At 41.1% G+C, this 15456-nt stretch overlaps 1 protein-coding gene and 1 long non-coding RNA gene across 6 annotated transcripts in view; one reads left to right on the top strand and one right to left on the bottom strand.

Annotated features, from left to right (window-relative positions):
* LOC122531776 overlaps positions 1 to 10101 on the bottom strand; it is a 38894-nt gene extending 28793 nt beyond the window's left edge. For all 4 annotated transcript variants that reach the window (XM_043659966.1, XM_043659973.1, XM_043659982.1 and 1 more), the window contains exons 1-12: positions 9970 to 10101; positions 4555 to 4639; positions 4246 to 4469; positions 3901 to 4043; positions 3676 to 3806; positions 3177 to 3562; positions 2757 to 3074; positions 1485 to 1740; positions 1210 to 1407; positions 930 to 1144; positions 627 to 837; positions 69 to 448 (exon numbers count right to left, since the gene is read on the bottom strand). In XM_043659966.1, coding sequence (XP_043515901.1) covers positions 69 to 448; positions 627 to 837; positions 930 to 1144; positions 1210 to 1407; positions 1485 to 1740; positions 2757 to 3074; positions 3177 to 3562; positions 3676 to 3806; positions 3901 to 4043; positions 4246 to 4469; positions 4555 to 4617 — 2525 coding nt within the window. In that variant the 5' untranslated portion in view covers positions 4618 to 4639; positions 9970 to 10101. The remainder of the gene's footprint in view (positions 1 to 68; positions 449 to 626; positions 838 to 929; positions 1145 to 1209; positions 1408 to 1484; positions 1741 to 2756; positions 3075 to 3176; positions 3563 to 3675; positions 3807 to 3900; positions 4044 to 4245; positions 4470 to 4554; positions 4640 to 9969) is intronic.
* LOC122531818 lies at positions 8545 to 14332 on the top strand. 2 transcript variants are annotated; one of them, XR_006307405.1, is made up of 3 exons: positions 8587 to 8995; positions 9074 to 12326; positions 13626 to 14332. It is a non-coding gene; the product is annotated as an uncharacterized LOC122531818 (long non-coding RNA). The 2 variants fall into 2 exon arrangements; XR_006307404.1 differs by lacking the exon at positions 13626 to 14332 and having other exon boundaries at positions 8545 to 8995; positions 9074 to 11678.
* The last annotated feature ends 1124 nt before the right edge of the window (positions 14333 to 15456 follow it).

Here is a 15456-nt window from a genome sequence, read left to right as displayed (position 1 = left end):
TGAATGTGTCTGCCGTTGAAAAGGATGGCGACGAAGGGGCAAAAGGGTTTTTCGTGTAGCTTGCCTACCTCATCTCGAAAACATCTTTCGCGCCTAAATTGAGGCTCCATGACGTTTGAAACTCCTCCTTCAATCTTTCCAATCTGCTCGAGTTGTAGTCCGAATTCTCCTGGTGGACCAGAGTATCGACGTAACGATAAATCTCGATCGTTTTCGCGTTGAAGCCCGTCCAATTGAACGGCGCCTTGTTCCTGTAGCGGAATTCCTCCGTCTGCTCGATGTCCGATATGTTCATCTCCAAGTCCGTTTGCACCAACTTCGAGATGCGACAGACCAACGCCTTCAGCACAGTTTCGTTCGAGCCTTTCGGGAAATTGATCAAGTCCGGTCGGTACGGATTCGTGCAGTAGATTCTCGTGAAATTGTCGTATTCCAGAATGTTTAGAGCCTGCAACGTAGGAAGAAAACTGTTGCCTTTTCCTGATTAAACGAAGCACGCGGAATATTGGCATATTCCTGGCCTGTGAATAATAAATCTCACCGGTTCTTTCGGGTGAACATATATCTCGTTTACTTGTCAGAAGGCTTCTCGAGCTTGCGAAAGAATTACGCGATTGTTTACCAACCTTATCCTTGTCGATCACTGTCAAGTAGAACGACTCGATCAGTTCCATCTTCCGCTGTCTGAATTCACCGATCCAGCTCGTGGGATTCCTCTTCAAGTCCTGCAGGATTATCTCCGCGAGTATGTCCATCTTCCTCAGGTCAGGCTCGATGGTGGTGTAAGTTAAACTATGAGAACCGATCATTTTCGCGATGCTCAAGTGGATCGCCAGGCTGAGAAAAGGGGAGAAGAGAGCCAAGAGTAAGAGTCGAGTGAGAAATTTTAGTGCTGGTAAGAGCTTGGGTCTGATTTGTCAATTACTCACAGGTTCAATCTTCCTTGGGCTCGAGTTTCTTCGAAAGCCTCGTGCCATTTTTCATTGAACTTGAACACGGTCCAGTCGGGCTCTGGTCTCCTCGGCGAGTTCAAATGCGACACCAGTTCCCTCGTGTTGCTGACGAGCGATGTTAGGTTCGATTTCTCGATGCTGACTACCCTGTGCAGCACCATGCTGAACACCGTGGACAAAGCGTCGTTCATCTACCAAAATCACGAGAACGCGAGATTTCGAGAATCGAGGATACCAGGGGAATTACAATGCTTACTATGCTCTCGAAGTTGTTCAGCGCGAAACTTTCGTACACATCACGGATGAACTTCTTCCCGGCATCGTTGCACACTGTGTCCTCGATATACCTAGATTCGTTCCTCCCCAGTTCGGAGAGCCGAATGATTTCGTTCAACGTCTCCCCTTGACAAAAGAAATCCTCCACTCTGTTGAACTTGACTTTATCCACGAATTTCTGCAAAACGTGTAAGAGTCGTCTCTTATCAAGCGCGAAATAATCGCGTAACAATGATAAGGAGAATGTTTGCCAACCTCGACGAAGTTCAAGTTGGAGAACGATTTGACGAGAGCTCGATAAACGTTCGGCTCGAGGCTCGTTAACAGTTTCTCCACCGTGTCCTTGTGATTTATGGAAATATTGTAAACTCTGTATTGAACGTCCTCGTGAATGACGGCGGCGTGATGCAGCATCCTGACTATAACTCGCATGAAAGATATGACGTAGCTCAACGTTGCTAGGACGTTGTCCGAGAAAAAATCCGTGAGTCCGTCCAGAATCTCGGCTGGTCTATAAAATGATCATTTTTATATACGTAACTCGCAAATATCTCTCATCGCATTCTTCGAGAAAAAAGATGTACAGGGTGGGTCACCGCCATCTAGATTTACGTCATTATTATTACGAGTGGCGAAAGATGTTTCAGACGAGATTGAATGGTTTCGAGAGGGGCACATTTCGATGATACTAGTTTTCTTGTAGAGAACATGTGAAGATCATTAACGTTTCTTTAAATGGAATCATATACTTCTTAGTGCATCAGTTGATGCACCTTGATATTCTTTACAAAAAAGTATTAACCCATTTATGGTAAAGAATCATTAGTATAGGAGATATTTTAATTTTTAATGCTGATAAGAAATCATGACCCCATGTTAATGTTGTAATGATTTTATTTACAGAAAAGGTTCAATGTGACGACCATTTACATCGTGACATTTTCTGAAACGATAGATTAATCATTCGCATTGTGTAATGTATCTGGTGTTATTTTATTACACTCAGTGATGATACGATCTCTCATATTGGCCGGAGGCTCAGCGCACACTTTCTTTCCTAACAACAGTAAAATATCTCCTAAACTAATGACCTTTTAACATAAATAGGTTAATACTCTTTTGTAAATTTTAATTTTGTAAAATTATCGTATGAAAGACATGGAAGGATAGTATTCTTATATTTATACTGTCTTTGTCTTTTACGCGTAGAATTTACAAAATTAAAATTGAAATGTCTCCTAAACTAATGACTCTTTAACATAGATAGGTTAATTCTTTTTTGTAAAGAATATCAAGATGCACCAACTGATGCAATAAAAAATATATTTAGAAAAATGTTGATGAGCTTCATATGTCCTCTACACGTCCACCTACAAGAAAACTAGTATCATCCAAATGTGCCCCTCTCGAAACCATTCAATCTCGTCTGAAACATTTTTCGCTACGCGCAATAATAGTGATGTGAATCTAAATGGCAGTATGTGGTGACCCACCCTGTATATGCTGTACAAACAATCGTTGTCTCACAGTTGAATGTCGTCGACGTGACGGTCCAAGATACTCTGCGTTAATTTGGCGCCGTCGTGCAGAATGGAAATGCCCAGGTCCAGAATTTGAGTGAAATTCTCCGGATTCGCCACACTGTCGAGCATAAGTTGAAACCCGCCGGATAAACGCTGCACTAGTATGAAAAAACTGTCGGACGAGTCGACGGTAGTTCGATCGTTCAATGTTTGTTTAGCCAGCTCGAGGAACTTTTGCAACTTTGAGAATGCCTGCCGCACGGTTGGCCAGTCGCGCTCCTTCGAAAACACCGGGTCCAAAACTTGCATCGATTTGTTCACGCTGCGATAGCGAGTGACGATTATTATTATTATTATTATTTTTTTTTTTTTTTATTTCAATTGAGACGAAGATTTATTTGACATTTAAAATCTGATTACTCACAAAGTCAGGTCAATCTCTTTGAACGTGACGTTCTTGAACATCGTTATTATCTTTGGCAGCCATTGGCGTATCTTCAAATACTCTGGGATGTACTTCTGCACGGTCTGCAGCTCGAGGATCGTTTCGACCGCTCTCCTCAGGTCGTCGAAGAAATCGTAGTCGCGGAACTTTGCCATTACTCGGTCGACCATCTCCAGTAAACCGGAAAAATCAAGGTGCTTGGACAAACTCTCGAGCATGTCGGGTATCATGTCCGAGTCGATGTCGCAGAGCATCTTGGAGATCTCCGCGTAGTCCTGCTCGTCCCGTAGAATCAGGTACTTCTTCAAACTTTCCGGCGAGCAGATCACTCCGTCGATATTGGACGAGCCGAACGCCTCGACGAGCTGAAAATCGGTTCGCATAAATGTTGAAAACAATTCCGCCGGGATGATCGATCGATCATCCTGCCTGGGTGAAAGGAAGTTGACCGAGGGCTTAATAAAAAAACGATACTGACGTATAACAACTTTATAGACGAGTTGAACAGTTGGTCGATCAATCCGATTCGCGCGTACGGCATCTGAAGCCTGAGGTGGTTCTTGATTTCCTCGTGGTTGTTGAACAGATCACCCAATCGAATCCCTCGATCTAGTTTGACAAATTCAATGCTCGATGTAAATTCCTCCGCGTCGGTGCCCGCGTGATGGTAAATGAGATGTTCGGGCAACTCGTGCGTACGTACCGAACAGCGATTTGATTTCCGGTCTGGTAAGTATCTGCGCCATTGATTTCAGAAGCTGGATGCTATTCGGCAGGGTGCTGATGGCGGAAAGAATCGTCTCGTTACCGAGCATCGGCTGCAACTCTACCACCAACGGACCTAGACTGTCGTAAAAATGACAATTTCCTTATATCGCGCGGAGATGAACCTTACTTAAAAAGCGTTTCACCAGCCACTTTAATTTCTGTTACTTCGCTTCAATTTAATAGAAATTCGAATAAACTTCTCAGAATTGACTGTCCAGCCAAAGGACAGACGACAGATGATTAAAAAAAAAAAAAAAGAGTGAGAACTTGTTGGACTAACGTGGCGTTTCTGTAAGAGGGAACCTCTTCGTATTCCGACAGAGGGTCGCAGGGATTCCCAAGGCTGCAGATGAAACTCTGAACGAACGGGAGCAGACCATCCTGTGGCATCGACCTCGCAGGAAATTGGCAAGTTGGATAGTACCTCGGATCCACGTTGTCACGAATCGTGTAGAGGATCATGAACACGACCACCGGCCATACGAATACCAGGGCCGTTATACCCTAAACATTTGTGAAGTTTGTGCGTTTTACCTACCGTTTCGTCGTTCGTAACTTCAAACAGCTCTCTCTGCACTGTCATAATTACCGGTTGGCGTTTTCGCACGATGTAATTCTTCCATAAGAGCAGTCCGATTTGATCGACCCTCATCTTTGCGAGAACAATATCAGATCTGCAAAATTAATCATCGAACTGCATTACGCCTGTCGTTCTTTGCTTGCTACGAAGTTTAAGCCTTTGTCCTCGACAAAAACTTTCTTCGTATCATCTACCAGCAATTTATTTACGAAGCATCAGTTCGTAAATAAAATGATATAGCATTGAAAATAATCATTCATTTGGTAACACGAAATTTCATTAATTGTATCTTCCTAATGTGATATCGTTAAAATTTAAAGCTATCGTCAATACACGTTGCGGGTTTGTTAGAACAAGTATAACATACAAGAGTTGATGATACATAGTTCCAATTTCTGGAAGAAATGGTCCACCAATTTGTAAACTTTCGTAAGAAGTCTAATTTATGTGAATTATATTCCAAATTATTCCAACGAGTGTCGATTGACTCGGGACTGTTTTCAGAAATTTCCTCTTCTAGAATTCTTTTGTTCTTCTTACGTTATTATAGTTTTCGTTCTAGGCGCCTGTTCAGATATTATACTATCGTACATTGTATCATACATAGAGATTGAAAACCGAAATATTTTGAGGTTTAGGTATTATACCCAGAGACTGAAACCGAAATATTGTGAAGTTTAGGTATTATACCGGTATTTGCTCTCATATTATCGTAACATAACCGCTATTTGGGAAATCGGTTTTAATACCGGTATAAGACGGTAATACCGGTATTTTCATACGTATTTTATCGGTATTTGATGTCCACAACGGTAAAAATATCGAAATATATACTTTACTGACGAAAACACATTTTTCATTTTCTACGTACAGTGACTCTTATTAATATTCGGACATCATGCTAAAATATTGTTGTGGATTTCGATTGTTTATAATAGTAAATTTGGTTTAATTTTTTAATAATGTAATAGAACATTCATTATAGTTTATAGCAACATAAATTTTATTTACTTATTGCACATACTTTTCTTAATATCAAACAATAAACTGAACTATGTCGAAATGTAGTGTGGCAAAAATATTCGGACATTTGAAGAACTACAATATTTGAACCTGAAAATTGTTAACATAAACAATAATTAATATTTTGTTAGGTAGCTCTTAACTTCAATAATCTATCGCAGACGCTTAGGCATATTTCCAGTAATTTTTTTTAAGTAATTTAGCAGAATATTCTTCCGTTCTACGACTAATCGTTGTTTGAACTCCTCTTTCGATTTATCGACGTACGACAATTAGTCATTTATCACCGAGAAGGAGGAAAAACTTATCGAGAAATCGGTCATCTTTTAAAATTAAATAAGAGTATCGTGACTGATATTGTATGGAGATAGAACGATGAATTAGTATTAGAAATAATAAAGGATACGAGTATAAGCGTCATCAAATTTACTATCGGCAGCTTTATGAAAACATTTAATCATTGTCTCCTTTTCCTTTTCTAATATATTAATATTTTATTTAACGGTATTATACTAATATTATACCGAAATACATCTACCAACCTAACATCGTTTTGATACCTGGTACCTGTATTCGCACCATTTCGGTTTCATCAAACGTAATCGAATAATAACCTAAAAATACCAGTTTATTTTACCGGTATGCGTAATACCGATTCGGTCTCCGATCATACAACACTGTGTACGTTTGTACATAATTATCAGCAAATTTCAATAAGAGAAAGTCCGAGTTGTTGGCTAGATTCAAGTACGATGTATCCCTCGGAAGAAACAGTCAGAGTGCAAAGGGTTAACTCCTCCTTTGCGCATTGTCGCGCGAACATAGACTTATCGAAATATCATAGCCCCCTTATCTACTGCTTTCGCGCTTCACGCGCGCTTTGTTTCGCCGAACAAAAAGAACGTGAGTTCGTCGACACGATCACACGCAGTGGACTTTCGTGGGAAATTTCGAAAACGTCGATGAAGAAGGATCGATGGCGAGGGTGCATTCGAAAAGCGAACCGCGAGCCATAAATCAAGATTGAACCGGGGTAGAAACCGATCGGCTGATATATCGCGCAGGACAGAACAAATATTTGAAGAGCGTAACAAGCGTGTCTGTCGATACACCGGCAACCGGAAATGCGCTTCACTCTGTCGCGTATTGCTCCGGGATCCATTGCGGGGAAACGGGACAATGAACCGTGCGGATTGCTTTTTGCGCGAAGAACCCAAGTCGATCATTCGTACGTGTCGTATCACCTTTATTTCCGGTTGAGGTAACGAGTTTTGAAATGAAACAACTTGAAATATATATATATATATATATATATATATATATACATATATGTGTGTGTGTATTCTAATTCTCGTGTCGGTGAATAAATCACCGCTGAAATTTAAATATAATTTTATATATATATTCTAATTTTCATGTCGGTGAATAAATTACGGCTGAATTTTAAATAAGAGTTTAATGTGTATATTGCTTGGAAACGTGCATAAGCTCCGGCCTCGGTAAAGCTTTCGAATCTGATCGTTCATTTATTAATGACACATTTTCGCGTGTGTACGCTGTTCATTTTACAGTTTTAATCTCGGCATCGGAATAAAAATGTACGACTAATTTATTTTCATCAATTTTGTCCGAACGTTGCCAGAACGTTTTAATGAAATTAAAACATGGCTCGACGAAACACTTTGGCACAACTATTCCCTTAACTATTCCGCGCTAATCAAATATTGAAAATCGCAAAGTGAAATCAGAATGTTAGACAAACGTTAATGGCAATTGATGGCTATTGTTGAACCTCTCGATATACGCAATAGGAAAACATCGGAGGTTCCACGTGCCACGTGCCACGTAATTAAACAAAATATCATTGACGTCGTTGATTTACAATCAACAGAAGTTGATCGACGAATATCGAAAGTAAATATTAAACGATAAATGGCAGTGTTCGCGGTCGACCTCCAGAATCAAGAAGCATGCCTGCACACGCACGCCAGTCCTCCAACTCGTTTCGTGCACACCCATCATTATTCCAGTTCAAGATTACGAAGATGCAAAGTAATTATTGATTTGGAAATATCCAACAACATCTTCACTCTGTTATTTGTGTAATCGCTGACATTTGCGGAGACGTTTGCGAAAAATTCCTGGAAGCTTCTCGAACACCGTAACAACGAAAAGTGGAAGAGATAAGACGAAGAAATAAACTGAAATGAATATTTCAATTAAACAAATAATTCTCTACATAATTGAAGCAAAATGAAGAAGTTTTCCTCCTTTGCTGATAACGCAATAAAAATATAAATATGTACAGTGATAGACCTCCTCCTCCTTCCCCTTTAACGCGGAGGATACGTTCCGCGTTATGTGAATTCCGTGTTAAGGTCGACTCACATATTCATTTAGATAGAGACCGTCACGGAACGATTCGGTATAAATTGACCTTTAGTCTTCCTTCATATGAATCACTTAGGTTATACGCGTGCATAGTTTACGTATGCATGCGAAAACGCACACATTATTTATGAAAAACATGAAACGTACATTTGACGTGCCTATATACGAAACAAACAAATATTAAAATCGAAAATGTATCTTTTTGCTCAGTTTTCACGCGAGACAAAAGGAGCAGTCGCGCTTTTATCGACGTTTATTCACTCACGGAGCTATCCGTGATTAAATTCCAGCGACGTCGTCTCTTAAACGTTGCCTGTGACATTTTGTTTCGTCTCTATTAATTTCTAGATAGTTTTTCTATTTGATTTCATTGTTATTTATTTATTTATTTATTTATTTCAAAATAGGAAACCAGACGAGTGCGTACGTACCATGTCACACGAACATTGCCACAACTTTCCCACCGTGTTGCACGAATTCGTGTTACATGTTACTCGCATCATAACGCTCTATCGTACAAATAAATGACCACGAATAATTCACGAAGGAAAAACTTTCATGATGTAACGTAAATGTAATTACGCGTGACCATGAATTCACGTTTTGCTGTTTCATTTAATGCTCGCCGATAGTTATTATCGCTCCGTAAAGATTCTCATTCGAAGGAGAAACATTCCGGCCGGAGGATGGTTTCTCATTCATTAGCGCGTCACAGATTGTGTGCACTTTCACTGCGTTTGTAAATTACATCTACCAGCCAACGTTTGCACGAGCGAAACATCGCGTTAGATCGTCCGCCGGATATTTCATTTTGTACGCGCAGAATTGAGATCAAGGCATTTCTACCTTGTTTTCTTCCTTCGTCAAAGTGTCAATAACAGGAAGAAGTGTGTACACAAGAAGTACAAGGAACATTCCTCGGTGTTGGAACGTCCGATATGTAATACGACGTCTAGGAGGATTAGACTTGGCAAAACAAATTAAATTTTGCCTTCCTCAGCATTGTGCGTTTACAAACATGTAGAGCATGCTTAAGGTAAAACTTTGTTTAAAAATGAAGAAGAACCTAAAAACACGTGATTAATGAACACTTCTCCTACTTCTTCCGTTTCAGACACCTGACAACCCGCGATTTACTTCGGAACCTTGTAATTCAAACCTGGGAACGGTAAACTACCATTGCCAGCAAAAATCGATTCTTCATTACCAAGGTGTTCTCGATCATTAGGAATCGCGGATTGGCACGGTTCAAAGTCGACCAGACGGTGTCACGGAAACGTGCAAGGGAACGGTGATTAACACTTTTCTCGATACATCGAAATCCTCGCGCGTGCTAATTTGCCAAGTGTCCATACGTACAAACTGACAAGAGATCCTCGAACACGGAACGCGTTCGTTTACCAAGGCATCTGTCTTGCTGCACCATGATGACGCGCCAAAAGCTCGCTTGGTCATTGCTCGACAACAGAAGCCGATCAGCAGGCAACATCGTTTTTCTCAGAAGTCTAAACAGTTTGCAGCAGAGCGTAAGCTGGTCGAGCAAGTTTCCCGATCCCATTACCGCTCGTAGACCTTGCCGACGGGCAAAGAGGAGAAAAGGGACGTCGAAAGGGAGCAACACGTTGCATCGCTTACGTCTCTCCTCGTGTTCGCCGTAGATTGAAAAGTCTTGGGTCGAAAGAAGACTCGGAGAGAATCGAAGGTGGGCAATTTCCGAAAATTCCGAGGATTACGAAATGGTTTTTCATTCGAAAGAAAAGAGAAGGAACCGAGCGGATGGAAGAAAACGGTGGTCGACACCGTGGAAACAAACCGTGAACCTCGCGCTCGCCCGGCCGTTTAGAATTTCAATCTGATGTTTTGCATTTCACGTTGGCGCGTAATTCCTGGCCGAGGCGTACGTAAGCAAACGCGAGCCCCTGAGATCAAGGGAAGCACGGATCGGTAAACAATGTGGTTCTCCTTACGCAAACTCCTCCTCCCCCGTGCAATCACGCTGATGGTACTTACGTTTACTTTTACTCCGGCAAATTCCTCCGGATCGCGCGAATTGATATATATCAACAGTCGCCTTGATCGTCAAACAAAACCAAACTAGCTAGAGCTGTAATATCACTCGGGCCTCATCGAGCTGACGGGTCGCGAACTCGGTGATAACCGCAGTCACCAACACGCCGCGCGCGTGTTGCACGCACCACGTCGCGGTGTAAAAAGAAAGAAGAGAAACACGAGAGAACGCTTGCCACCGATCGCTGGTCTCACGGTTACCTCGACCGAAACGAGCAACACGACGGCGTCGAGCGTCGATCGGGGACCACGGGATCGTCGAGATGCATCCACGAGACGATTCACAGCAACCCGAGGAGCATGTCTCACCGGCGATTTCCAGTCGAGACACGACGCGAAACGGAGCGTCGAGTTTTTGGCAAAACGTTCCGGTTCGAAAGGGCAGCCGCTCGACTTTCTTCTTCAGGCGTGTGTACACGAACGAAAGGGAACTCGTCCCGACCTGTTCCCAACCGATTCTTCGCTCTTGCTCGCTCTTGCGTCTCGTTCGTCTGGCAAAAGAGAAACACACTAGGCACGGGCGTTTATACACACTTGGACGACGGTCGGAGGCCGACTGTTACCACCACTGTGATTCACGACCACGTGGAACTTAGCAATGCTTCAACATCCGCTCGTGAATATGTATTTATAGGTTCGTACACAACGACAGTAGGTTGCACGCCAGTATGTTTCTCGCCTGAGATGTACCCCCTTGGGCCCGATGCTGCTCTTCAACTTTGTTCCTTCCTCTCCTCTCCTTTCTACCCTCTCCCTGCCCCGTTCCGCGATTTCGCACTCCGATCTTTTCAGCGAAATAAAGGCAATCTCGTTTCTACCGCGGCATTCAAACACGCGGAACGAATCCTGGAACCCTTGTGGGGCCTGTGTGACGTACGTAGCTTGACGTTGTTTCTTTTTCCCTCGTCGAGGCCTGCGGTTTCCTTATCCTTTTACGTTTTTCGTTTTCGTTTCGTCGCTTTTGAAGCGGGCAGAGTTGAACTCCTCCCGGAGAGAATTCCTCGACGGTCGAGCGACATTGTAACTCGGAAATGAGACGGTGAACACGCGTCCGGAGAACGATTACGTTAAAGAAAGTAAGATTTATGCGTTTTATAAAGAACGAGTCCAGACGAGGCGTGTGTATGGCTGGTGTGTTGAGATTCAAATATTCGTCGATAAAAATCTGACGGGACGTGGGCTGATTCAAACACTCTGGGAATTAACGTAAAACATGTTGCGATGCGGACAATTAGAAATTTAAACGATCGTATAAATTTTCTCGCACGAATCATTGACATTCATATCGGTTAGATGCGAGCGACATCGCGATTTGAATTTAAAATAAGTGTTTTTCTTTTCTTTTTTTTTTTCTTTTTGTTTTCGTTTTAGTTTCGATCGTACAATTATTAATTAATTTCAAAAGAGTGGCGTTATAGCGACGTTTAACGGCCAGATTTGTTTAGCAAATAAACGCGAACGAGGCTTGAGACAAACGGGGTCGATCAACTGACTGACCTCTTGTATTAAAACGTTCAACCGAAGCCAATCGTGCTCGACAGACTATCGTTACCATTATCGAAACTCATCAGCTATATCAGTGTTTCAGTTATTAATTAGTATTAATTATCGTTCCCGAACGGGCTGAAATAAACGAACGCGAGATCGTGAAATGATCGAACAAATTATTGTCCAAAAGAACGCAAGGACGTGGCCAAAATTTATTCATATACTGTCAGAGCAACCTCTGTATTCTTTGCGTTCCCTGATTACCATTTTTCCAAATAAACTACGCCACGGCACGTGCTTCTGTAAAACTACTACTTCGTGATTGAAAGAAATTTTAGAAACGAGAGACACCGACAAACAGGAACTTCTTTCTACCAACGATAACAGCGGACGAACTGTGCGAACCAGTTCCAGAAAATGCTTCAAAGAATCTCTTCTTCCGGCAGCATTTCTGCGCGGCGACATCGCCAAGAAGTCGGCACGATCTTTTTCATGGAACGACCTAAACGATCGTGTGTTTATCGCGTTTTCCGAAACGACGTCCAGCGAGAAGAAGCGATCAATCGTCAGGGGAAAAAACGAAGCGAATTGAAGGTCGCTCGGGCAGAGAAATAGACACGAGACCCGGAGTATTTAATCGAAAATGTTTTTGCCATAGGTCGGTTCAGGTAAGGAAAACTTTGAGGGAGATAGACATCGGGGGCGAGGAAAGGAAAAGAATGTCCTCGCAGCGTGAAGAGAAATAAATGGCCCGAGGGACGTTGGTTCTCGTAAATATTCTCCGAAGAAACGACCTAACACTACGTGCTTAGGTAAAAAAATCTGAAAATGCTCGAGCATTTCGTCCTTTCTCTTCTTGGAAATCGGCTAAAGCCCATCCTGATCGACTGAAAAGAAATCCTGCTTCTTTTTCTCCTTTTCTCTCGCCCTTTAACCCAGAGACCGAATTACGGATACCGGTAAAATACTGGTATCTTTAGGTTACTATTCGATTACGTTTGATGAAATCGAAATGGTACGAATACTGGTATGATGCTATGAAAACGATGTTAGGTCGGTAAATGTATTTCTGTATAATACATAAATAAATAAAATATTAATATATTAGAAAAGGAAAAAGAGGCAATGATTAAATGTTTTCATAAAGCTGCCGATAGTAAATTTGATGACGCTTATACACGTACACTTTGTTTATTTTTATTAGCTTTTTTTATTAGTTTTTTTTTATTTTATTTATATTAGCGGCTAGCAGATGTTAAGGACGACCCAACAAAATATTAATTATCTTTTATGTTAACAATTTTCAGGTTCAAATATTGTAGTTTTTCAAATGTTCGAATATTTTTGCCACGCTACATTTCGACATAGTTCAGTTTATTCTTTGATATTAAGAAAAGTATGTGCAATAAATACATAAAATTTATGTTACTGTAAACTATAATGAATGTTCTATTACATTATTAAAAAATTAATCCAAATTTACTATTATAAACAATCGAAATCTACAACAATATTTTGAATAGCATGATGTCCGAATATTAATAAGAGTCACTGTACGTAGAAAATGAAAAATGTGTTTTCGTCAGTAAAGCGGTATATATTTCGAAATTTTTTTATCGCTGTGGACATCAAATACCGATAAAATACGTATGAAAATGCCGGTATGATTGTCTTATAAAAACCGATTTACCAAATAGCGGTTACGATAATATGGGAGCAAATACCGGTATAATACCTAAACCTCAAAATATTTCGGTTTTCAATCTCTGCTTTAACCACTTGCGCTGGCAACTGATTGCGGACCATAACGAGTGACCAAACCGTACACAATAATTCGTCGCTTTCTTTTTGAACTCGTCGGTACGATATCGCTGGATAGAAATTATCGTGAGGTAATAAATTTATTATTTGCTTTGCCTTAATATATACTTGAATATACTTGAAACCGAAGGATTACAATTTTGGAACGAAAAATTCTCGGCGTGCGTGGCACATCATTCCAGCACAAGAGATTAATCAGCCACGGCTGGTAATCCTGTTGGCAAACACGAGGAAGAATATAACGAAATTCCACGTAACCGAGTCGAAAATTCTATCCCTTTTTTTCGAAGCCGCATAGCTGAATCTAAAAATACGAAGCACGTGGTGTTTAAAAAGCGAAAGCCAAAAAGCGAGAGAACCTGTCCGACCGGAGCTCGGCCTCCCGTGTCTTATTTCGTGGAAATCGAGAATACGCGGCTGCATACGCGTTGCATTATACCGAGTTGGTATCGAATGATGCGACTGCTATGTCGGAAACTAAAGGAACGATTGCGTGAACACGCATCGGTGAAAGAATTCGTTGGAAAAAGAAAGAATAAAATACCAGTTTCCATCGTTGTTCTAGCGACGATTATCTAATAAATGGGAGGAGAAGCGAGAGGCAAGAAATCGATAAAACATGCTATTCGTGAGATAAATAACGTGACGCAAACGGTGGCTAATTAAGCGATGTCGATGCAATATCTATGCTGTACGAGATTTAAATTCGAAAAATTTAGCATAACTGAACCGAACTGAAGACGAGTTAATTCGTTAATTGTATAGGCGACGTTCCTTCATTTATGGATCCTCTACATTTGAATGTATTGTTTCGTTTGTAATGATTCAGTTTGAGAGAATAAGAATCGACGTGTTTCGAATCAACTTACGATTACAGAAATTTCGGAAACCGATCGGCCAACTGGAAACGATTGCTGCGGGATTCTCGTCGGTGATGATTCTTTCAGGCGAGATTGATCGATTCCTCGAGCTCAATCCTGTTCCTCGAAATCACCCATCGAGCACAATAGTCTTCTAGACAAAATGTAGGATAATTGTCCGCTCTTCGTGAATCGTCAATGGTCATTTAAACAAGCAATAGAGTAGATTGCCCGATTAGGGTACAAAATCCATGATAAGCGTCACTCGCGTCACTTGCTCTTTGTCTTCGTTGAAAGTATAAATACTCGTAAAAATGTAGAAGTGCAACAATTCTGACGCGATTCTCATACATCTAACAACGAAGTGTTAAACGAAGTAAATACTTGGACGAGAGAAACTCGTGTCTTCCTTCCAATAAAAATATAGTTCTCGATTTGCAGACAGATCGTATCTACCTTTGAAGAAAGTGATTTTGTATTTATGAAAATATAACAAAATAACGTTAAATACGCAATCTATCCACGCATACGGAACGTTATTAATAATTCTTGTATAAATTACTATTAAACATACGATGCGTGATTCATTATATATAATAAGAAAGACTCAGAACCAGTATCAATAATCAGGTTCAATGTCAACGATTACGTAGATCCTACCAGACAGTTACCAACACCGTTTCGACTTGCCACCGTAAACCGATAATTTTCTTAATTATCAATTAAAGCAGCCTTCCTCGTTTCCACTTCCTGACGGCGCGCAATTCCACGAGACGCGACTCCCACAAGTCGATCGTTTTTTTTTTTTCCCTCTCTGCTATATGGTTATCTATTAAACGGACAGAAATGAAACGTCTCGAGTGGATACTTATTGAGAAAATGGATGCTAGTCACGATTTTCACGGTTACGAAACGGTGGAGGGGCATGACAGAGTTTGCAAAACGTTTGCGATTTGCGGATCCTTTGTGCAGAACGAACGTGTCCAGAACGAACAGGACGTGTCGCGACGCTTTCTCAAACGTCAAACGCAGTCAACTTATCCTCTAAATGCGGTTAGATATAATTGTACGCGAGTTCTGGAATTTTTTTTTCTTTCTTTTTTCACATATGATCGATCCACACCGCTTCACTTGACAGTGAAGAAATTCTATCATTCGCGATCGTTGCTCCTTGTAGACTCCCCGTGGTCCAATGTCGATTATTCTTTGATAACCAGCCGGGGCAAAAGATAAAAAGAAAATAACATATGTGCGCAAAAAA

Source organism: Frieseomelitta varia, unplaced genomic scaffold (genome assembly GCF_011392965.1).
Source record: "Frieseomelitta varia isolate USP_RPSP 00005682 unplaced genomic scaffold, Fvar_1.2 scaffold_139, whole genome shotgun sequence".
Lineage (NCBI taxonomy): Eukaryota > Metazoa > Arthropoda > Insecta > Hymenoptera > Apidae > Frieseomelitta > Frieseomelitta varia.
The sequence above is the reverse complement of the archived record's forward strand: the minus strand, read 5'-3'. Positions and strand labels throughout refer to the sequence as shown.